The 23,104-nt window shown below is 39.9% G+C and overlaps 1 protein-coding gene across 1 annotated transcript in view; it reads left to right on the top strand.

Annotated features, from left to right (window-relative positions):
• MAP7D3 (MAP7 domain containing 3) overlaps positions 1–23,104 on the top strand; it is a 116,601-nt gene that overhangs the window by 57,719 nt on the left and 35,778 nt on the right. Inside the window, exons 12-16 of the mRNA XM_078147730.1 lie at positions 226–353; positions 846–1,111; positions 7,843–7,975; positions 14,558–14,720; positions 16,798–16,818. Coding sequence (XP_078003856.1) covers positions 226–353; positions 846–1,111; positions 7,843–7,975; positions 14,558–14,720; positions 16,798–16,818 — 711 coding nt within the window. The remainder of the gene's footprint in view (positions 1–225; positions 354–845; positions 1,112–7,842; positions 7,976–14,557; positions 14,721–16,797; positions 16,819–23,104) is intronic.

The raw sequence follows: 23,104 nt of genomic DNA on the forward strand, positions 1-23,104 counted from the left end.
ATTTTATCAGGTGTTTGAAGTATCCCCTTTGTAATTTGATTAGTACAGCATCAAAAATGTAAATTGACTTTGGTAGTATTGTCATTTTTTTATTATATTGGTGTGGCCCAGCCACAGGCGCTAAATATTCCTCTAGCAATTTAAGCTGTTCTTAGGTAGAATTATTTTTAATATCAAAGCATAGCCATAAATTTTAGGGATTCCTTATTTTGTTTATCCACTCAGAAGGCAGAGGTAGATAAGTATGCATCTACTCATGCTGCAAGACGAGCTCCATCACCATCTGTATCAGGCCATAAGAGATCACCTTCCCCTGCTGATGTTAAGCATCCTCCATCTCCCTCTGCATCGAAGTAAGTAGCTAATATGAAATTGTTCCATGCCACATATTTTGCCCGAATACGTTAATCTCCCTGTTTTAGAATTTGTGTAAAACAGAATATACAGTAGCTTAAATTCAATCCATTTTAAAAGGTGATATTTCAGGATCTCAAGAATTAGAAGGGACCTTAAAAGCCATTGAGTCAAATTTTTTGTTTGTTTTTTAATTAGGCTATGAAAACTCACAGATTTTACTCTCTTAATCTGAATATAGGTTGCCCTTCCTAAAATATCTTTTTGAAAGGAAATATATAGACGTATGCACTAAAAAATAATACCAATTATATATAATGTTCGGGTTATACTCAAGCCACGTTTGGGAAAAATTTGTGGCCTATATTCAGAATAATATAGTAATGATAATGCCACCTCATATTTGCATAGTGCTTTATGCTTTTTGAAGTGCTTTCACGTACATTAGCATACATTTCTTTTTTAAAAACCATACTATTTTTTTTCCTCAGCAGACCATCTCAGAGAAGTCGCCCACCTTCACCTATTTCGTCAAAACAGCAACCATCATCTCCCACTTGTGTGTTAAAACCAGCTCTTAAACTTGTGCAACGTCCCTTGATCACACCAACTGTTTCAAATATTACCAAAAAGGGTGGAATACCTGCAACAGATAGCAAACTAAAGGATATATGTGAAGAAAAGAGAAAACATGAAGGCCAAACATCACCAGCTTCAGAGAAAGAAAAAGTAGCATCTGCTGGAAAGACCAAAGAAGGTATATGATCATATTAAAAGTTTCTTGTGTAAGGAATCAGTTAAAAAGCTTGTTTTGGACATAGTTAACTGAGTTCCAGGGACTCAGTAGAAGAATGGTACCTAGCATGGCATTTTCTTTATGCCAGCTTGAGTTTTAAAAAGAATTTGCCCTTATAGCTCTCATAGATTATGGTTTATCATTAGTATTGTAAATGGACTTGGCTGTGATTTATTATTATTAATAATAACAACAACACTAACAGCATTTGTATAATGCTTTGGGTTTGTTTGTTTTGAGCCTGTTTTGACCAGGCTGGAAGTTCAAGAGCTACTCATAGGCCTGTTTCTCGCAGTGATAAGCATGAGAGTTTTGACCTGCTGCATTTCCAACCTGGGTCAGTTTGCCCTTCCCTTGCCCCCATGGGGTCCCCATAGTGATAACCGGATTTAGTGTAGACAATGTGATTGGCTCAGAGATCTGCCAGTCTCAGCGTCCCTGGGAGCAGGGACTACAGGTGCGTTCTACAGTGCTTGGCCACCTTGAGTTTTACAAAGTGTTTAATTCACGGTAATCCTGTGAATTAGATATTGCGGGTGTTATCCCCTTTTTACAGATGAGGAAACAGGCTTTGAGAGTTTAAGGGACCAGCCCATGATCAATCATAAGTTCCTTAGGCAGAATTTAAACTCATGTCTCCTGATTCCAAATCCAGTCAATCCACTCACTGTAATATGCTGCTTTAATCAAGGTAGGAAATTCTACCACACCTAAACTCCAAGCCCTTTGTGGAAAAATTTCGGGTCTACCCCTTAATGTGGAGCCCCCTCGAGGTCCAATCTCTAGTTCTCTTCTCTCGTTACAAAAATGGATAGATACAGGGGCATCTTGGTGGTGTACTGGATAGAACACTGGCCCTGGGGTCAGGAGGACCTGAGTTCAAATTAGACCTCAGGCACTTGACACTTAACTAGCTGTGTGACCCTGGGCAAGTCACTTAACCCTGATTGGCTCACCCCCCAAAAAATAGATGGATGGATACTATCAACAAAAACCCAGGAATAAATGGAAAATAATACTAGATGTAAAGTATTTTGTACTCCTTAAAGCATACTATATAAATGTCAGGTATTACAGTGTTTGAATGGATCCACCATCTCATCCATGTGGGTACTCTCTTCTACAGTGCAGATTGCAGCTCAAATGTGCATGCTTGTCCTGTGTGACTTGTGTCCACATACTCTTGTAAATATTTCACAGGAGTGCACCTAATGTTCCCAAGGCCTCCCCATAGAGATCTCCTCATAATATGTGGGTACCAGTGCGTGACCGTTTTCTATTAGTGGTAACAATTTAAATTATAGTAAATGGTTAAGTATGAAACTGTGAACTTCTGTTGTGTACAGTTTGCTTAAAAATATGTCTATTCCCTTTTACAAAGTTATAGCGGATCACTGGTTCAAAGGGTGTGAGTAGTAGGTTTCTTACTATGTAATTGCTTTTTGCTTTCTAAAAAGATTGCACCACTTTGCAGCTTCACCAGCGGGGTTGGAGTAGGGCTATTTTCCCACAGCCACGCCAACGTTAAATCTTACTGTTTTCAACTAACCTTGCCAACTTGGTGGGTGGAAGTTGATAGCTTACAATTATTCAACTTGCTTTTTTTCTGGTTATTTTGAAGAGTCAGAACTTTTTCATGTGTCTGTTGATAATTGGTGTTTTGTTCTTTAGAGATCTCCTTGTTCATGTCCTTTGACCACTTCTTAAAGATGATGTCAAACTTCAATTAAAAATATTGCTCAGAAAGATTTTCTAGATGCATTACTTTTTGATGTGCAAAAACTTTCTTTTTATGTAATCAAACTCCTCTATTTGTTCTCCTAGAATTTCTTCTGTTTATGTAATATCTGGGCATTTTTTTTGCCTCTACACAGTTATGATACCAAAGATATAATACCTTTATACCTAAGTAAATACAAAGCTATTTGAGGTGAGAGAGCATGCTCTCATGCCTAGGGGCATCAGGAAGGTTTCCCTTAGGAGGTAGTACCAGACATGAACCTTGACAGAAGCTAAGAGGTTAAGGGGAGAGGGAGGAGGTCAGGGTAGGCATGGAGATAGTCAGAAGAGAATGTTGAGTTTGGGGAACAACCAGTCAGTGTGCCTTGTAGATTGTTGGAAGGGAATTAATGAAAAATAAGTCTGGAAAAGTAGGTTAGAGCCAGATTGGGGGCAGCTTGACATGGTGGGCTGAGGAATTCTCTATTTTTTTTTTTTATCCTGCAAGCATTGGAGAGCCACTGAGGATTTTGGAGCAGAAACAGTGATGTGTCAAATACTAATCTGTGTGTGTGCCATTGGTTATATAGGTTAGAGTTAATTTGATCTGTTCTATATTTTAGATCATTTTGGTTGTTTAGATAGTTTTGTTGACCTGTATTTTACATAGTTTTAATAATTGCTTCTTTAGAGTATAATTTGAGATGAAGTAGTACACAAGCCACCTTCCTTTTTTGTCTTCATAATTTCTCTTGATATATTTGACCATTCTTCCACAGAAATTTTGTTATTGTTTTATCTTATTCCATTATTCACTTATCTTATTGATATTTTCATCGATGTATCTCTGCTTTCTCAAGCTTCTTTGTCCTGTCCTGATGACGGTAGAACTGAGAAGGTGTGGAGGTAGAGAAGAAGGGGTTTGGGAAATGTTTCTTTTCTTGTCTCTCACTCCTGCCCTCCTTCCAGTTAGCATCCCCAAGCAACCTCTGTCTTCTTTGGCAGGGGAGCCACACTTCCCTCACCCCTGCCCAGAGAAGGGAATTTTTCTTGGGCCCCAGTCATCCTCTAGGGCAGAGATTCTTAACCTTTTCTTTTGTCCTGGACCCCCTGGTCAGGCTGGTGAAGCCTATGGACCCCTTCTCAGAATCATTTTTTTAAGTGCGTAAAATAAAATACATCAAATTACAAAGAACAACATTTTATATAACTCTTTAAGGTTTGAAAAGCATTTTACATAGTTATCTCATTTTATCCTCTTAATGACCCTTTGAGGTAGATGTAATTATTCCCATTCTAGAGATGAAGAAGCTGAGGCTGAGAGGCTAAATGAAAAGAAAGCAATTATGTTGAAATATGGTTATCAATATAATAAAAAGTTCACAAACTCCAGGTTAAGAACTCTACCCTAGGTGAAGTTTTTCTGCATCAGGCCCCTGACCAAACATCTGATCTTTCTTTCCCTTTGATTTGTCATCTGAGAACTTAAGGTATTGAATTCTAGTGGCTTCCAGATTCTCTTTTAACTTTTTTCATGAAAGGGGACGTGATCTTTCTTCATTGGGGTGGCAAGTGTGAGAGCATACCTTTGACTGCCTCTCCAAGACATGATGCATAGAACTCCCCTGTTAAACCTGACCATTAGAAAACCTTTTCCCCCCTAAAACAGATTCTTTGCTTCATTATATTAAAGTATAGACCTTCTTTCTTGCCCTCATGCTTAGGGTCTAAGAGATTACCTTCTACTGTGCTTTTTCTTTTTCTCACCTCCCAATGGTAACCTGCTTTTTATAGGTATAGCCCCAAAGGAAACCCTGTAACAAAATAGAACTGTATCCTTCTGGTGGCAATTAGCCATTTAGTAATATTTTATATGGTGTATGTGACAAGGTCTTAGATACTTAGGTCTTTAGGGTTGTAGGTACTATTAGGGAAGTAGCAGAGTGTAATGTAAAGAGCTTCACTTAGCAGTCAGGACACCTGGGTTCTAGCCTTGACACTGCCTAGATAATTAGGCGATTTTGACCTTAAGCAAGTCACTTCTCTCTGGGCCTCAGTTTCCTTATCTGTGAAATGATGGTCCTTGCTTAGGTGATTTCAACTGTAAATTCTAGGATTAAACCTTCAGAGTCTCAACTAAAGGGATGATTATGCTCCTGGCTGCCAGTTGCCAACACTCAGAATTCTCTGTGGGCAGTAGCAGCTGCAATAGAAGCATTTGCCCACATGAACCACTGCCTCTTTCTTTGTGGCAAAAAGAAAAAAAGCTCTGCAGAAAGAGAAAAATATGTGATTAAAGATGCAGTGTGCTATTTAATTTTGAAATGAATGAACTATAAGACCTACAGAGCAATTTTCGGGTAGAATGCTTTTTTTGTTTGGATGAAGATGTGAACTTTTGTTGAAATTGGCCTTCCAGCAACTTTAAAACTCTGTTAAATTTGACTGTTTGCATTTTCTGCTTTTTTGCCCTACATCAGAAAATTGCCATTTTGGTCATATTTTATATTTAATTGACCCTGACAGCCGATTTTGATTTTCTTCCTTTCAGTTAAATCAGAATTTCTTCCATTTTACATTTTTCTGATGACTCATAATGTTAGTAGATTCCTGAATCCTGACATGTCATAAGAAAAAAAGGATCTTGGTTGAACTTAATTGAAGAAAATATGTATCTTCTAAGGGAAGAAAGGGAAGAAAAAATGTTAATACTCTAAATACATAGATAAACTAACTTATGCCAGTGATTTCTTTATATACTCCTTAACTCCTTAATTAAACCCTGCCCTTATAACAAAGAAAACAGGTTAAAATTGGCCAAGAAAATGATACTGTCTGTCAGCATATACACAATTCTGTTCCTATAGACCTCCACCTCTTTACTGAGAAATTGAGGGTATGGCTCATCATCTGTACTCCACAACTGAAGCTGGTCATTTCAAGCATCTAGCTTAGCTAAATATTATCACTTCATAAGCTTTGGGAGGCTTTGGAATATTAAGCCAAACTCAGTAATACCAACCTGTTTCTCTTTGGGTCCTATTTACTCAGGAAAAATAACTCATTTTTATAGTACTTGAAAGTTTGCAAAACACTCTCCTAACAATAGCCCCGTAAACTAAGTAATACAGGCTTTAATTACTCCCATTTTTGCTGATAAGGAAACTGAGGCTTTTGAGAAGTTAAGTGAATTGCCCATGGTCACACAGCTTGTAAATGTTTCCCCTGGAATTTGAACACAGGTCTCCTGACTCCTATTCTAGGCTTCTATCATCATCAACATCATCATCATTAGAAGGCATTTATTACTTGCTCTGTAGGACACCATGGGTATGGTGGATCCAGTGTTACCATTTTCTTTGCACGTTTGAAGGTCTGTCAAGTAGAATGCAAATTAGGCTTGCTCTGTCTGTCTCCAGAAGACAGAATTAGGAGCAGTCAGTAGAAGTACCTGTTTGATTATTTTGGACTTTTTGGAAAGTATCAGACGTAGAACAGAGTACAAAGTTTTATGATTTATCACCTAAGTCAGTGGATGCAGTACTGCTGTGTAACCCTTCTGTTGTTTTTAACTTTGGGCCTGGTATTTCTTGGAAAAACAAATGTTACCAATTCTGGGAAATAACCTCAGGGAGCTGCAGCACACAGTATGGAGGTGGCTGATTAATTTGTGCTGTGGCTGACTTTGGCCATCTTCTGGGATCTTGAGGCAGTCATGACTTAACAGTAACAAGCTGGAGTGTGATTGGTACCTACTGTGTAGAATTCCCTGGAGTTTGATTAGTTCTGTTGCTCTGAGAAGAAAATTTTGACCTAGGAACCAAAAAGATTAATAAAGCCTGCTGGACTTGAGAGGATCGCTGTCTTAGGAGTGTTTATTACTTTATGTTCAGAATCCCAAAATTTCATAGTTGGAAGGGACCTGAAACCATTTGGCCCCAACCTGAGTAAAAATCCTCTCCATGCGTGCCTGCCAGTGATCATGTAGCTTCTACTTGAACAACTTTGTTGATGGGGCAGCCAGTTCCACTTTGGGGCAGTTTGGGCAGTTTTTCATTTTTAGGAAGTTTGAGCCAAAATCTGCCTCTTTGCAGTGTCTACTCACTGAGCCAAGTTCTTTCCTCTGAAATCAGGCAAAGTAAGCATCATCCTTGTTTTACCTGACAGCCCTTGAAATATGTACAGACAGTGATCATGTTCCCTCTAAGTCTTCTCTTTTCTAGCTAAGAAGCTAAAACCTTCTTTAGTTCCTTCAACCAATCCTCTTAGGGTATGGTGTTTAGCCCTGTCACTATCTAGGTTATCATCCCAGCTTGTCAATGTTCTTCTTCAAATGTCTAACTGTAATATTCCCCATGTGGTCTGACTGGGACCATGACCTTTCTTCTTCCAGACATTAGGCCTCTCGTAATGCAGCCTATAGTCCAGTTGGTTTGTTGGGGTTCTGGCCATTTCCAAACCATGCTGACTATACTCTAGCCATTGTCCATCTCTTACATTTAGAGCTGGCAGGGATTTAGAGGCCAACTCTCTCATTTTGCAGATGAGGAAACTGAAGGTCAAAGAAGAGAAATAGCTAGCCCATTGTCACACAGGTAGTAAGTAGCAGAGCCAAGATTCAAATCCAGGTTCTCTGATTCTAAATCCAATCCTTCTCTGCTCTAGCATATTGTTCTTCCCTGTTAAAGTTTTTTTTTTCCTTTTCACCTTGAGCTTACTCCTATACAGTTATCTCAAAGCAGCTATTTTTATTAGAGATGAATTACACTTTGGAACAAGTTGTTAAAAACTGACACTGGGATTTGGATTGTTTTGTTTTATTTTGGTTCAAGAACAGGTACAACGAATCATGATTCCTACTCTCTTGCACGTATTTTTGAGTCTTTAATGCTTCCATTTGTATATAGTCTCTTAATTTGGGGTTGTACTTCCTGCTAATCCAATTGAATCATTTAAATTTTTATTCAAAATAGAGCCCAGTAGTCAAACTGGAGCAGGGACCACAAGTGGTGAAGAAGCTGCTAAAATTTTGACAGAGAAACGAGAGCTTACTCAAGAACTAAGAGATCGAGAAGAATGGGAAAGATGTCAGAAAGGAGAGGAAAGGTAAGATTCAAACAATCTCTTCTGCTTTACAGATATGGCCAATTTTAATTTTGATTACAGGTGCAAATGTTAAAAACCTTATTCCCTCTTTAAAAAATTTTAGGCAGTAATGATTGAAACTCTCAGTAAGTCATTTGAAAGTCACTTGAGAATGAGTGAGAAGGAACTCCATAAGTATAGAATACATTTTCTGCCCACACCAGTATTTTCACAGAGAGTATACTGATATTTAAAACAATGAAAGGTCTTTTGGCTGTCCTGCGCTGAACTAGGGAGTGGCGTCCGTAGTAGCAGTGGTTATTGTCTCAGTCTCATGCACGTAGTTGTGAAAGTGTATGCATGGAATGTTATTAAAATGAGTACAAATTGATAGGAAAACCTTGCCTGGTCAGGCTGGGCCTCGTGGATGTTCTGCTTTGCTGTTATCACCACATGTCCAACCTCTGGTCTTTCAGTGGAATCTGAGCAGTCTTTTTATCCAGGGAAATCATAACCTGGGGAAAGGGGCATATGGCAACTCAACTGACACAAGACTGCTTTGTCATTTGTTCATCTGAGCTAGGCACCCCCTTCCCAGTGTTGACGCACTTGCCTAACATTATATTAGAAAGTTATTTGGTGAAGGTAGAATTAGAGCAAAGATTGCTGAATGACCTTAAAGGTATGGTAGCCAAATCACCTTTCTCTATCTTAAGAAGGTTCTGTTGCCACACAAACCAAAATATTGGTGCTTGGTCATCCTGACTCTCCCACTGACATTGGTATTTTCCAGCTTTTCCTTTTTAGACTCCACTAGACTCGTCTCCCTTCTCTCTCTTTGTGCTTGTAATATAACTTGCTGTTACACTACTACCGTCTTTTTTTCAACGGAACTCTTGTGTCACATTACAGTTTTTTCAAGATTACAGTTAACTTTATTTTGAAGCTGTCTACTTCCTCTTGACACCTAGGGGATATCTGAATCTCATGAGTAAGCTGGCTTTAACTCCTCCCACAGGAAGCACTACTTCTAGAAAAGTTCTTTTCACTTCATCCACCTTCTCTTGACCTAGGTATCCTGGCCTCTAAGATATCTTGTCCTAAGTTTTGGGATCCATCTTGTTTTGTACTCAGTAGCCCTCTGTCTCCTAACTCCAAGATGTAACTGTATTGAGGGCTTGCCTTCAGCTTTTCAGGTTCCACTTGTAGCAATCCCTAAAATATAATAAAATCCCTCTTTTATACTTTTCAGAGCACTGAGAAGAAACTTCATTAGAAAGAAAGCATTAACTGAGTAGAAGTAAAATACTAACTGTATTATAATTTATTACTAGCCAAAATTACATAGTATTGAACCTCCACTAAAGTCTCCCTCTGATACCTCACTGTCATATGAAAGTGCCCTCTGGATTCTCAAAGGCTGCACCAAGCTAGAAAGGCTTTGAATGTTGGCCTAGTGATGGATTCTTTGTGTCTGTCACTCAAGGACTCATTGTTGTTCAGTTGTGTCCGACTCTTCGTGACGTCATGGACAGGCCCTTCTGTCCTCCGTTATCTCCCAAAGTCTGTCCAGGCTCATGTTCGTTGCATCCAGGACACTATCCACCTCACCCCTCTGCCGTTCCCTTTTCCTTTTGCCTTCAATCTTTCCCAACATCAGGGTCTTTTCCAGTGATTCTTGTCTTCTCATTATGTGGCCAAAGTATTGAAGCTTCAGCTTCAGTATTTGACCTAGTGAATAGCCTGAATTAATTTTTTTAAGTATTGATTGATTTGATCTCCTTGCTGTCCAAAGGGACTCTCAAAAGTCTTCTTCAGCACCACAGTTGAAAAGCATCAATTCTGTATAGTCCCACCCTCACAGCAATACATTGTTACTAGAAAAACCTAGCTTTGACTCCACAGACCTTTGTTGACAAGGTGATATCTGTGCTTTTTAGTATGCTGTTCATATTTGCCATAGCTTTCCTTCCAAGGAACAAGCATCTTTTAATTTCATGGCTGCAGTCACTGTCTGCCAGTGATCTTTGAAACCAAGAATATAAAATCTGACACTGCTTCCATTTCTTCTCCCTCTATTTGCCAGGAAGTGATGGGACTAGTTGTCAAAATACTAGTTTTTTTGGTGTTAAGCTTTAAGCCAGCTTTTACTCTCTCCTCTTTCACCTTCCTCAAGAGGCTTCTCAGTCTTTTTGCCAGTCTTCTCACTTTTTGCCATCAGTGGTATCATCTGCATATCTGAGATTGTTATTTCTCTCAGCAACCTTAACTCCAATCAGTTATTCCATGTTCATTTCTAACTGTTGCTTCTTAGCCTGCATACAGGTTCCTCTGAAGGCAGGTAAGACGATCTGGTACTCCCATTTCTTTGAGAACTTGCCACATTTTGTTGTGATCCATACAATCAGGGGCTTTAATGTAGTCAGTGCAGCAGAAGTAGGTGTTTTTCTGGAACTCCCTTGCTTTCTCCATAATCCAGCGAATGTTGGCACTTTGGTCTCTACTTCCTCTGCCTCTTCAAAAACAGCCTGCTCTTCTGGTAATTCTCGGTTCACATTTTACTGAAGCCTAGCTTGCAGAATCTCAAGTGTAACCTTGCTGGCATGTGAGATGAGTGAAATTGTTCAGTACTTGGAACATTCTTTGGCATTGTCCTTCTTTAGGATTGCAGTGTAAACTGATCTTTTCCAATCCAATGGTCACTGTTGAGTTTTCCAAATTTGCTAGCATATTGAGTGCATTACGTTAACAGCATCATCTTTTAGGATTTTAAATCGCTCAGCTGGAATTCCATTATCTCCACTAGCCTCAGTGTTAGCAATGCTTCCTGAGGCCCATTTGACTTCATTCTCCAGCTGTGCAAGCCCCCCTGCCATGACAAGGCAATGATCCAGGAGAGGCAGTCAATGACTAGCTTGGCTAAATTCAGAGGGACTTGTCACCAAAAGGTTGGCTGTGAAGCAGTGAATTTTATTTTGCCTGTAGTTATTCATAGAGGTTACATTCTGCATTGGTGGAGGGAAGGGATCCAGCACACCAGTAGAATCACAGTACAACAAAGTAACACTAATACAGCATATTTGCAGACTTAAACGATCATTATGGGCCTTCCTTGTTCTGGGCACCAACAGAACCAGCTCTAGGAGCCTCATGACAGCCAGCTCCTTCCTTAGTGTGAGTATTCACAATTAGCCCAAGAAGCATCTCTATAAAGATGTTGAGCACTTAGAAAAGTTTTCTGTAGGGACCCTTGTCTTTGCAGTTACCTGAGGGGACATATGATGGAGGTTTTTGTTTAATTGGCATAGGGAATTCCCTGCTCCAGTGCACATGGTCATATGTCTAGTCAGAGCCAGTTCTGAAACTCAAGTCTTCTGACTTCCTAGTCCAGCAATCATTCTACTGTGTAGCAAGACTGAGCAAAATGCTTTGTGAGCTGGCCTGAGATCTGACCAGATGTATCTTGCACAAGCCCTTTTCAGTACTAATTGAAGCATCCCTGTTTCTCTGGCTTTTCTAGCTAGGTCTAATAGGTTTTTTAAATAATATTTTATTTTCTCTTAATTACGTGTAAAAAAATTTTTTAACAGTCATTTTTTTTAATAAAATTATGACTTCCAAATTTTCTCCCTTCCCTTCTCCCTCCCTAAGATGGTAAGCAATTTGATATAGGTTATATATGTGCAATCATGTAAAACATATTTCCTTATTAGTCATGTTGTGAAAGAAGAAACAGTTTGCAAAAACTTACAGTTTGCAAAAGGAAAAATACAATGAAAAATAAAGTGAAAATAGTATGCTTTGATCTGCATTCAGTTCTCCATCAGTTCTTTCTCTGATGTGGATAGCATTTTCCATTCTGAGTCTTTTGGAATTATCTTGGATCATTGTATTGCTGAGAAGAGCTAAGTCAATCATAGTTGATCATCACACAGCGTTGCTCTTCCTGTGTACAATGTTCTCCTGGTTCTGCTCACTTCACTTTGCATCAGTTCATGTAAGTCTTCCCAGGTTTTTCTGAAATCTACCTGCTCATCGTTTCTTATAGCACCATAGCATTCCATTACATTCATATGCCACAACTTGTTCAGCCATTCCCCAATTGATGGGCATCCCCTCAACTTCCAATTCTTTGCCACCACAAAAAGAGCTGCTACAAATATTGTTGTACATGTAGGCCCTTTTCCCTTTTTTATCGTCTCTTTGGGATACAAACCTAGTAGTGATATTGCTGAATCAAAGGGTATGCACAGTTTGATTGCCCTTTGGGCATAGTTCCAAATTGCTCCCCAGAATGGTTGGATCAGTTCACAGCTCTACCACTAGTGTCTCAATGTTCCCACACCCTCTCCAACATTTATCATTTTCCTTTTCTGTCATATTAGCCAATCTGATAGGTGTGAAGTGGTACCTCAAAGTTGATTTAATTTGCATCTCTCTAATTAATAGTGATTTAGAGCATTTTTTCTTATGACTATAGATAGCTTTGATTTCTTCATCTAAAAGCTGCCTATATTCATATCCTTTGACCATTTGTCAATTGAGGAATGAATTGTATCCTTATAAATTTGACTCAGTTCTCTATATAACTGAGAAATGAGGCTTTTATCAGAGACACTTGATGTAAAAATTGTTTTCTAGCTCTCTGCTTTCCTTTCTAATCTTGCTTGCTTTGGTTTTGTTTGTGCAAAACCTTTTAAATTAAATATAATCAAAATTATCCATTTTATGTCTTGTGCTCTCTATCTCTTGTTTGATCATAAATTCTTTCCTTCTGCATAGATCTGACAGGTAAACTATTCCTTGCTCTTCTAATTTGCTTATGGTATCACCCTTTATGTCTAAATCATGTACCCATTTTGACCGTATCTTGGTATATGGTGTAAGATGTTGGCCTATACCTAGGTTCTGCTAGACGGTTTTCCAGTTTTCTCAGCAGTTTTTGTCAAATTAGTGAGTTCTTGCCCCCAAAGCTTGAGCCCTTGGGTTTATTGAACACTAGATTACTGTAGTCATTGACTATTGTGTCTTATATTTCTACTCTATTCCACTGATCCAACACTTTATCTCTTAGCCAATTCCAGATAATTTTGATGATTACTACTTTATAATACAGTTTGAGATCTTTTATGGCTAGACCATGTTCCTTCAAATTTTTTTTTCATTGATATTCTTTGGCCTTTTGTTCTTCCAGATGAATTTTGTTATTATTTTTTCTAGCTCTGTAAAATAATTTTTGGTAGTTTGATTGGTATAGCACTGAATAAGTAAATTGATTTAGGTAGAATTGTCATTTTTATTATACTGGCTCCTAGGCCTGATGATTTACAAGAACAGTTACTAGACTATACAGGAGAGTATGATTGTGTTACATTGTGTGGTATGATTGTGGGAACTGTAGAGAATAATTAATACCTTCTGAGTGGAGTAAGAAATTGAGTGAGATTTGGAAAGCTAGGTAAGAAGGATGAAGGGAAGGGCATCTTCATAAGCAAAGGCACACAGATGAGAATATGCATAACATTGTTTAGAACTGTTTATCATTTAAATTAGTGGACGGTAAAATTTGAGAGGAAGCCCAGAATACAATAGACAGAAGAAGATCTGAGTCCACTTGTTAGCTGTGTGACCATAGGCAAGTCACTTAACCTTTCTGAGCCTTAGTTGCCTCTTCTGCACAGTAGTGATAAAAACTGTAGCACCTACCTCATAGGGTTGTTATGGGGCTCAAGTGAGATACTTTATGTAAAGTGCTTCGTAAATTTTAACACACTATGCAGAGGCAGTTAGGTGGCTCAGTGGTTAGAGCACCGGCTCTGGAGTTAGGAGGACCTGAATTCAAATTCAGCCTTAGACACTTAATAGCTGTGTGACCCTGGGCAAGTCCCTTATCTATGTTTGCCTCAGTTTCCTCGTCTGGAAAATGAGTTGGAGAAGGAAATGGCTTCAGTATCCTTGTGTGGGAAAAACCCAAATGGGGTCACAGAGAGTTCGGCGTGATTGCAATGACTCAACAACAACATAGCAAAATCGGTTATTATTAGATATTTGTATAAGAATCAATCTTCTCTTCTAAACCAGTTTCCCTGAAGAAAAAAAAATGGGAGTAGTGTGCAATCATAAAAAAAAATCTCAGTCCTTTATTACCTCTTCTTCCACAATCGAACTCTTTTGTGTAGCAAATATAGGCACAAGCACAAATTTTATTTATTAGTATTTTCACATATATTCTCATGTACTTCTCTCAACTACCCTGTTAGTATAAATGCTGTCATCCCTGGTCAGCAGATGAAGGCATTTTCCTTATGAGGCCTTTTTCAAGGTCACAGAGTTAGTTTATGGCAAGGCCTAGATTCACATCAGTTCTTTTGACATCTACTCCAGTGATGTAAAAGGGTTGGTGGGGCAGTGGAGGGAGGGAAGAGTGTTAGTGACACTAATGTAAATTACAGGAAAGTGCGAAAGTAGAGGGTGATCCTGTAAATGAGGCTTTTGGCTGTGTTTTTAAAAAACACTTCTGGAGCCATATTTTAGGAAAAGGAAATACCAACAAAATCCATTTCAAGATTAGTGAATCTGTAAATTTTCTGCTTCTGTAATTAGGAAAGTAAATGAGCATATTGAGAAGAAAGCCATTGAAGACGAGGAAAAAAGGCAAGCTGAGTTCTGTCAACTTGAGGCAACAAGGTCGCTGGAAGAACAGCAGCGGAAGATAGACGAGAGCAGGGCCCAAGAGCAGGAGCGTCTGGCTGAACTCCAGCAGCAGGTGTGCTAAGCTCTCTGCCTAGCAAATAGCAGTAGTCCTGTGTGCTCACTAATAATCCTGATGTCTGCTCTGTGTAGCGCATGTCTTACCTAGTACTCTGTCTTCTTGTATGTTCAATGAATTCTATGCTTAGATTTTTTTATACTTTCATTACCCAGGAACCTTAAAAATTAAGCACTATTTGGAAGTTATCTCACACAGGTTGTGTCTGTGACCTGATCTGAGCACCAGACTAAAAGAGAAAACTGAAATCAACTGTTTTTCCAAGTATTTTTTAGTTATAATAGTTACTGTCTCAGGCCCATGAAATTAAGTGCTTGTGAAGACAGTTTTATCAAGAAGTAATCATTTGTTGAAAGAAGGAAGGAAATAGCCTCTTTCCTTGAGCTCATAATCTTGTTGGATAGACAAGACACTTAAACAATTAGAGAAGAATACAAGACAATGTGTAATAGAGAACCAAAATGTGTGGGATAAAGTATAAGCGCTGAAGGTCAGAGAAGTGAACGTTATGATCTGGACTGGTAGGAGAAGACTGGAGGAGGTGGCTTTAAAGGTTGAACAAGATTGGAATTGGGAAGATCACTGAGGCAGCATGTCCATTTCAGTTAAATGAGAGATAAGATCCTCTTGAAAGCAGAGATGGGACAAAGATGAAAGAGTGGGGGTTTAAATAAAGAGGAAAAGAACATTTCCAAATCTTTGGCTCATAGCTTAGAGTACAAAGCCAGTGGCAAAGGTCTAGTTGAAATTCCTTCAGCAAATACGTATGTACAATCAATTGCATTGTTCTGAGCACCAGGAGAAAAGGAGAGATAATAAAGTTACTCCCACTTACTCTTGAGCTTACAAACAAGCAGCCAGGCTATAAGATGCACCCACAGATAAATATGAGATGTGTCTAAAAGGAGGGTAGAGTGCCAGGTGATCATGATGGGCACGAGGTGGCCTTCAACCTGAAGCTTAGAAGAGAAGGTGTGATCATAATAGGGAAAGAGGTGGAGATGAGCATTGCCCAGAACAAGGAAGGCAGTTCTCATCTGTGGCTTAGCATGAGCAAAGACCCAAAAGCAAGGAATTACAGGCCATATTTAGGGAACAGGGAATATTCTAGTTTGGCTGGAATGGAGCATAAACATTATGAACTTGTAATGGGTCAGCCTAATTCCCTTGTCTGGCACTGGTCTCTCAGGGATTTTTATTCCCAACAATCCACTTCATACCTCTCTCTTCTTAGTCTTAAGCCTTGCAAAATGGAATTAGCTGTATTGTAGAAATGACATTCGCACTGAGAACCTTTTAAGCACTACTGGGAGATTTAGGAATTTTGGCTCTGATTTAGCATATTAGTGGAGGGCTCAGATTTTCCATAAAAACTGCTATATTGGTGTAATAAGAAAGATTTTCAGTTTTACCATACAATTACAATAAAAGTTGATTCATTCAGAGTTCTAGTAACCCAAACTTTCCTATCACTCCACACTTACAGTGCTGTGATGACTGATGTTCTTAATGATGACCCTAGTACCCTACAAGTGCCTGAGGTACCATCTGGAGTCTCAGATAAAGATGAAATTCTATTCGGTAGTATCATTTTAGCGTTAGTCATATTTTATTGTACCCTCATGTTTTATAGAATTGGTGATCTTGATCTGTGTGTGGTACTCAAGCATGCTCTGCCCAACAGTGCCCCAGCCAGTGTCATCTTGCTGTAATATCATTAATGCATCATGACCCAATGTAGTGTCATTTGACTTCTCACCCAGAGTACTAATTTGATGGCTGACAATACGACTTGGGCTTTTGTTCCAGCAACATTAGCTTCCCCAAGTGTCAATTTGCTTACAGCTGACATATTGCGTATGATGGATCTACATTGTTCCTGTGGAACCAGCTGCACTCTGTGGCATTGTTTTATCAAATGTCATGCTCTTGAGGGCCCACTTAATGCTCTTGTAGTAGTCCTGTTGTCACCAAATTCATTGAGTGACTGGATTCCAGAGCTCTTCTTCTACTGCATTTAGAATTCTTGAAACTGAGTGGTGTGTCCTTGATGCTGTTTTCCTACTTATTATAGAAGGAGGAAGCTGAGGCCAAAGCCAGGAAGAAGCTGAAAGGCAGAGGCGGGAGCGGGAAAGGATCATGGAGCAGAGTATTCAAGAACGTCTGGAGAGGAAAAAGGTCAGTCAGGTGTTGGGGCAAAGTGTTTTGGTAGAACAATCATTGCTGGGGCCAGCAGGCAAATGCCGTGTCCCTGTTCTTCCCACCTTCTTTTTTTTGGCTAGGCAATGACATTAGGTGACTTGCCCAGGGTCACACAGCTAGTGTCAAGTCTCTGAGGCCAGATTTGAACTCAGATCCTCCTGACTCCAGGGTCATTGCTCTGTCCACTGTGCCACCTAGCTGCCCCTCTCTTCCCACCTTCTTGACAGGGGCCTTGGATGGCCCTTCATGGGAGAAAATGCTCTTCTCTTCCCTTCCTCCTCTGTACTTGGTGGAATATTGGTAGCTGTCTGTGCCGTTGGGGAGGGAGGAGTCGTTATAGTGGTACCTCCAGTAATAGAATCCTCTGGAAATAAAGCTTCTTTTTTTTTTTAAAAAGGGCCTTGGCCATGGAAAGAATTGAGGAAACTTAGCACCTTGACACAAGGGCAGTTTTGATAACAGCTGAGGAGAAAGCAATGGTATTGGCTTAGGTATGAGCTTCTTATGGGCAGGCCAGGTCTTGGGCCCTACATTCCAAGGGGTTGCAAGGTTTGGTCACCTGAGGATGAGGACAGTTATCCCTGGACTCTGTGTCCTGAGTGCCCTGAGCAGGCTGAGAAAGTAGGGGGCCACAGTCAACCTTATCTTGGAGGGGAAGGAGGCTGTGTCATGCCAAGAGAATCCAAGTCCTAAAATGCATTCCTAGATTTCCTTTATGATTTCTCCGTCTGTTAGCAAAGTTTCTTACACACAGTGCGTGACACAGGAGCACGTACTCTAAATTTAAAGAGGTAGTTAGGTGCCAGAATTAGAATCAAAGAGATATGAGTTCGAGTCTTGCCTCAGACACTTTGTAGCTGTGTGACCCAAACAAGTCACTCAACCTCTTTCAGCCTTAGTTTCCTTATCTCTAAAATGGGGATAATAATGGTGGTTGTGAAAATCAATCAAATGAGATAGTATACCTGAAATGCTTTGCAAACTTAGAAGCACTATCCAGGGTGTCCCAAAGGTCTTAGTATAGTTGTAAGCTATGTAAGCTTACAACTGCACTAAAATTTTTGATACACCCTATATAAAATATTAGCTACTGTTGTTAATATGCGTGTCTTAGCTGGTAAGATAATTTGAGATTACTTCAAAAACGTCAATTCTTATTTATTGGCAATAATCTTTACTTATGCTAAATAATGATCTTTCTGTTCTGCAAAAACTATATGTGAAAATTATCATTTGGTTTGCTAAATTAAAATGAGAAACGAGGCAATTGGCATTCAGAGTGCTATATAATCAGAACAGTAAGGAAGGAAATTAGGGTCCCAGCTTCTTAGGTCATTTGTATCAATTTGACAGAAGAGGACAATGAAACAGGACGAGGAAACAGCTTGCCAAAGATGATAAATTTAACAACCTCCTGTTTCAGTTCTACCAATTTATTTTTATAGCTGTTTTATAGTTCTGTTTTAGAGATGTATAGTTATATTTTTTTCTCCTAATAGAGAATTGAGGAAATTATGAGAAGAACCAGAAAGGTTGAACTGAATTCTGAGCAGGTAAGCCTCTTTGAGGGGGTGGGGCTGTTCCTGTTGATGTTTATCTTCTTATCTCTCAATCAGCTGGGTCAGATTACACATTCACATGTTCCATATTCAGGTGAACTTGACCTACTTGTTATGTCCCATACACGACCTCTGTCTCCCATCTTTGGGCTGCTTGTCCCACATACCTCAAATTCTTTCCCTCCTCACCTTGGCCACCACCTACAAGAGAATTTTCCAGCTTCTCCAAGTGGTGAGGGTTGCCACTTCCCTCCTCCCAAAAATCATTTTGTATTTGTTTGACATTTTCTTATCTGTGTGCATGTTGCTTGTCCCCAGTAGGATATAAACTTCTTGTGGACAGAGAACGTTTTAATTTTGTCTCTATATTTCCAATGCCTGGCATCTAATAAGTGCTCACTAAATGCTCGTTGAATTAACTGCATTGAAATGAGGAAGCCTGGGGAAAAGGAACCCCACGAGGACCCTTGATCAGGGCATCTGAACCTTTCTTGGGTCCTGGGTCCCTTTGGCTGGCGATGCCTACTGATGGGCCCCTTCTCAGAATCGTGTTTACAAATGTTTAAAGTTCAAAAGGAAACCAATGATGTTGAAATTCAGTTAGCAAAATACTAAAAAAAAAAAAAGGTCATTGATGCCCACTAAGAACTCCAGCCTTAGAGTTTTAGCTGTCTTGCCATATGAAAATTGTATCAGTACTGCTTACGAATAGCAGATTGAAAATGTGCTTATATAACTCTGGTAGAAATGCTGATGAATTGTAACCTGGACAAATGTTATTCAGTCCAATAAATCGATTAATGTTAACTCACGCTTATATAACACCTTAAAATTTATCATCCATTATGTTTCCTCCCAAACCCTTCCCTCTTCTTAACTTTTCTATTACTGTTGAGGGTACACCTAACTTCCCAGTCACCCAGGTCTGCTTCCTCAGTGTCATGGCTTACCTCATGTATCCAATCTGTCCCTAGTCTTGTTTTCTACCTTCACAACATGTCTGGAATACTGTCTCTCTTCTCTTATGCCACTGCCCCTACCCTGGTGCAGGCCCTCATCACCTCTCACTTGGACTATTGCCAGTGGGACTGCCTGCCTCAAGTCCCTCCCCATTCTAGCTTATCCTGCTATTGGGTGCCAGAGTGATCTCCCTAAAGCACAGGTCTGACTACGTTACCTCCCCTGCTTAATAAATTCCAGGCAGAACTCCCAGATCTCCCATTGGATCCTTTCTACCTTTCCAGTCTCCTCATGCTTTATGTACTTTATGTTCCAATGACACTGGCCCCCTTGCTGTTTCTTAGAAATGAAACTCCACCTTCTAACACTGTGCCATTTTCCAGGCTGCGTTCCCATGCCCAGAATGTTCTCCCCCCTTACCTCTGCTTACTATTCTTCTGGCTTCCTTCAGAACTGGGCTCGAATCCCATCTTCTGAAGAACTTTTTTAGTTTTCCCTGTTCCAAGTGACATTTCCCCTCAGATGACTTTTCATTTATGCTCTTTCTCTTGTTTGAACAGGTGTGTGTATGTTGTTTCCCCCATCAGAATATGAGCTCCTTGAGCGCAGGGACCCTACTTTTGCCTTTCTTTGTATGACCAGTGCTTAGGACATAGCTGGCACCTAGTAAGCACTGAATAAGTGCTTATTGACTGAAGGCTTACAAAGCCTTTTGAATCCTAACTCCCACAATTCTTGCTGTGTGATTGAAGGCAAGTTCTTTCACTTCTCTGAGCCTCAATTTCCCTGCTTATAAATGAGGACAGTGGTTTTACTACCAGTTATTGTACCAGGTAGTTGAGGGAAAGTACGTAGTAATATTGGCACTGTGAAGTTTGCAGTCTGCAATTATGATCCTACTCATTTAACATTGGAGGTTCAGGGTCTCTGAATAATCAGAGTGATGCTGACTGCTTTGGTCCTATTTAGGAATTCATTTTTACTCATCAGCTTTTCTTCCCAAAGGAGATCTGAAACATTAAAACAGCTGTGGAATCTCTCCCTGCTTTACTTGCCTTCTCTTTTGATCATCCTTGTGCCTAACCCAGTTTGGATCAGGACAGTTTTTATTCTACAGGGACAAAGGACTGAAAGAGGAGGGGACCTTCTAGCCCTCCCAGAAAGCAAGTGAAATCAAGATATCTTTTCTTTAATCTCAGCTTGTTAAGTGCTAGAATTCTCGCTGCAAACTTGATAATTTCATGCTCTTTTTTAAAAATCAGAGGCTAAATTTTGTAGTAAGGTGAATGAAGTTGTTACACTATGCTTAGGGGAATAGGATAGGGGTTGGACCTGTGGTTTCACTGGACTAGAGAATTCTTGGCTACCCAGAATTCCCCCTACCATTATAGGTTGGCACCTTAGAGTGCTGCCTAGAGCAGTGGAGTCAGACTCAAATAGAAAAGGGGCAGCTGAACTGAACAGCACGATCCCTGTGTACCATATGTTAACTTAGAAAACCACAATTTGTATTTCTATTTATTTTGGTAACTGTTTAGTTACGTTTTAATCTGGTTCTGCCTGCCGGGGTTCTGCCTCTGACCTAGAGCATGGTGACATGGCCAAGATGTATCCAAGGGGGGGAGATTTGAACCCAGGTCTTCCTGCCTCTGGGGTTAAGTTCTCTATCTATTACACCACACAGGTGCTCACTTAAAAAAGGTTTTGTTAAATTCTGCATTCAGACATATTCTCCTTAAATATAAGTGAAATGATAAAACTTGCCTCTAAGGTATTGTAGTTTGGAAAGGGCACTGGCTTTGGAGTCAGATGATCTGGCTTGGAATTGAGTTCTAAATCCTCTCATCTCATCATCACCATCTTGCAGGTGAGGAAACTGAGGCTCAGAGAAATGACTTGCCCAACGTCCCAAAGCTGAGAGTCACATCTCGGCCTCTTGACTCTGTGGCATTTCTTTCCACTGCATCATGCTGGCCCTCTGAATGAATGAAGTTGTGATATAAGGGTGCCACGTTATGAAGTGACAGAGCCTTGCAGTGTCCTTCAGAATTGCCTGCTCTTACTTGGAAGTCTCTTTTTGTGATGTGTGAAAGTTTGTATATATTTTCCTATATCTTTCCTGTTTCTGATTCATTGCCCTGGCCTGTTTCTGAAAAACAATGCCCTTGTGTAATTGCAGGCAGTAAGCACTGCCTCCCAGAGAAACTGAGTACCAGGTGTTTTTCTTTAGGACAGAGGCATCTTCCCTTTTGTCATGGAAAAATCACCTGGCCAGTGTCTCAATATACATCACTTTACCGGGTTATTCCCGCTACTTGTGACTGAACCCGAAATTCCAGGGTTGCTTGTCCAGACTGAAACTACCCCTGCAATCCAGCCACTACCATCATGCCTGCTCTCTTGGGACTCATTAAATGGGCCACATCCTGCCTTCAAGTCATAGGTGATTAGCCTTTAATCTAAATGAAGAAACTACTCAATTACCTTATAAAAGTGAATACTGAAGTAACAGAGATGGTTTAATAGCAAAGAGTTCCTGAGCCCAGTGTTGTGTTGCTTGGTTACAGAGTGAAGAAAAGTCTAAGAATGAGGCTATTGACGGGGATGCTGCTGATGAAGTAGATGGAGGAAATTTGGAAACAGTGGACCCACTGGGTATGCCTCCATTTACCAGTTAGCTCCTGTAGTAATCCTTTAGGATGCTGGGGAATGACTGTAATCATAGGAATCCCACCTCCTGTTTGTAAAGTGCTTTAAGGATTGCAAAGCACTTTCTCCTGCAAAAGTCCTATGAGGTAGTTGGTAGCAGAGGTATCATTATCTCCCATTTTACAGATGAAGAAACTGAAGCTCACTGAGTTTGAAGTGATTTTGTAAGTTAGAGCAAGTTCGTAGGATTTTACTGTATATGTTTTTACTTTGTAGGATTTTATCATATAAAACTTCTCATGCAGCTTAGGGTTAGGACATGAAATTAATCTTTGTATGTAGGTTTGGCAAACTGAGTACATCCTACCCAGAGGACAAAGGGAGTTGTTATATAGAGACTGGCCCCTTTTCATGTTCTTTCTCTGTGATCCCAAACCAGTTCACCACGGAAGTATTCAGGGTCTGAGATCTCATGAAAAAAAGCAGGAGTTCTTTGCCTTCTCTGTCCTGAATCTGGATCCCTTTAGCAGTCTAGTAAAGCCCTTTTCAGAATTATGGTTCATTAAAAATTTACAACCACAAGAAATGTGAGATTTCATTCAGAGGTTAGTGAAAAGATTCAATTTTTGCCCCTGAAATTGATGGATCCCTTGAAATCTACAAATGCCTTGGGTGTCTGTGGGCCCCACGTTAGGAGCCCTTGGTATAAAGGGATATAGTCGAATTCAGTCTTTTCCCACATTCTGTGCAGAAGGGAGGAAATGGACAGGTCTGTCAGAGGCATGTTTTGGGAGGTGGGATCAGAAAGACAATGATTATAATTGGCACCCCATCACATTTCAGTTCTTGAGAGCAGTTCATAGTAACCCTCTCCTGCCCAGTGTACTGCCACATACCTAGAGAGGTTACATCAATATTTGATGACAGGCCTGCCCTAAGGAAGTACTGTCGCCCCTAAGCATAGCTCCAGCTTCCTTATTTTACCTCTCATCTCATAAGATATTGGATAGA

Source organism: Phascolarctos cinereus, unplaced genomic scaffold, assembly GCF_003287225.1.
Source record: "Phascolarctos cinereus isolate Bilbo 61053 unplaced genomic scaffold, phaCin_HiC Scaffold_8;HRSCAF=390, whole genome shotgun sequence".
NCBI classification, from domain to species: Eukaryota; Metazoa; Chordata; class Mammalia; order Diprotodontia; family Phascolarctidae; genus Phascolarctos; species Phascolarctos cinereus.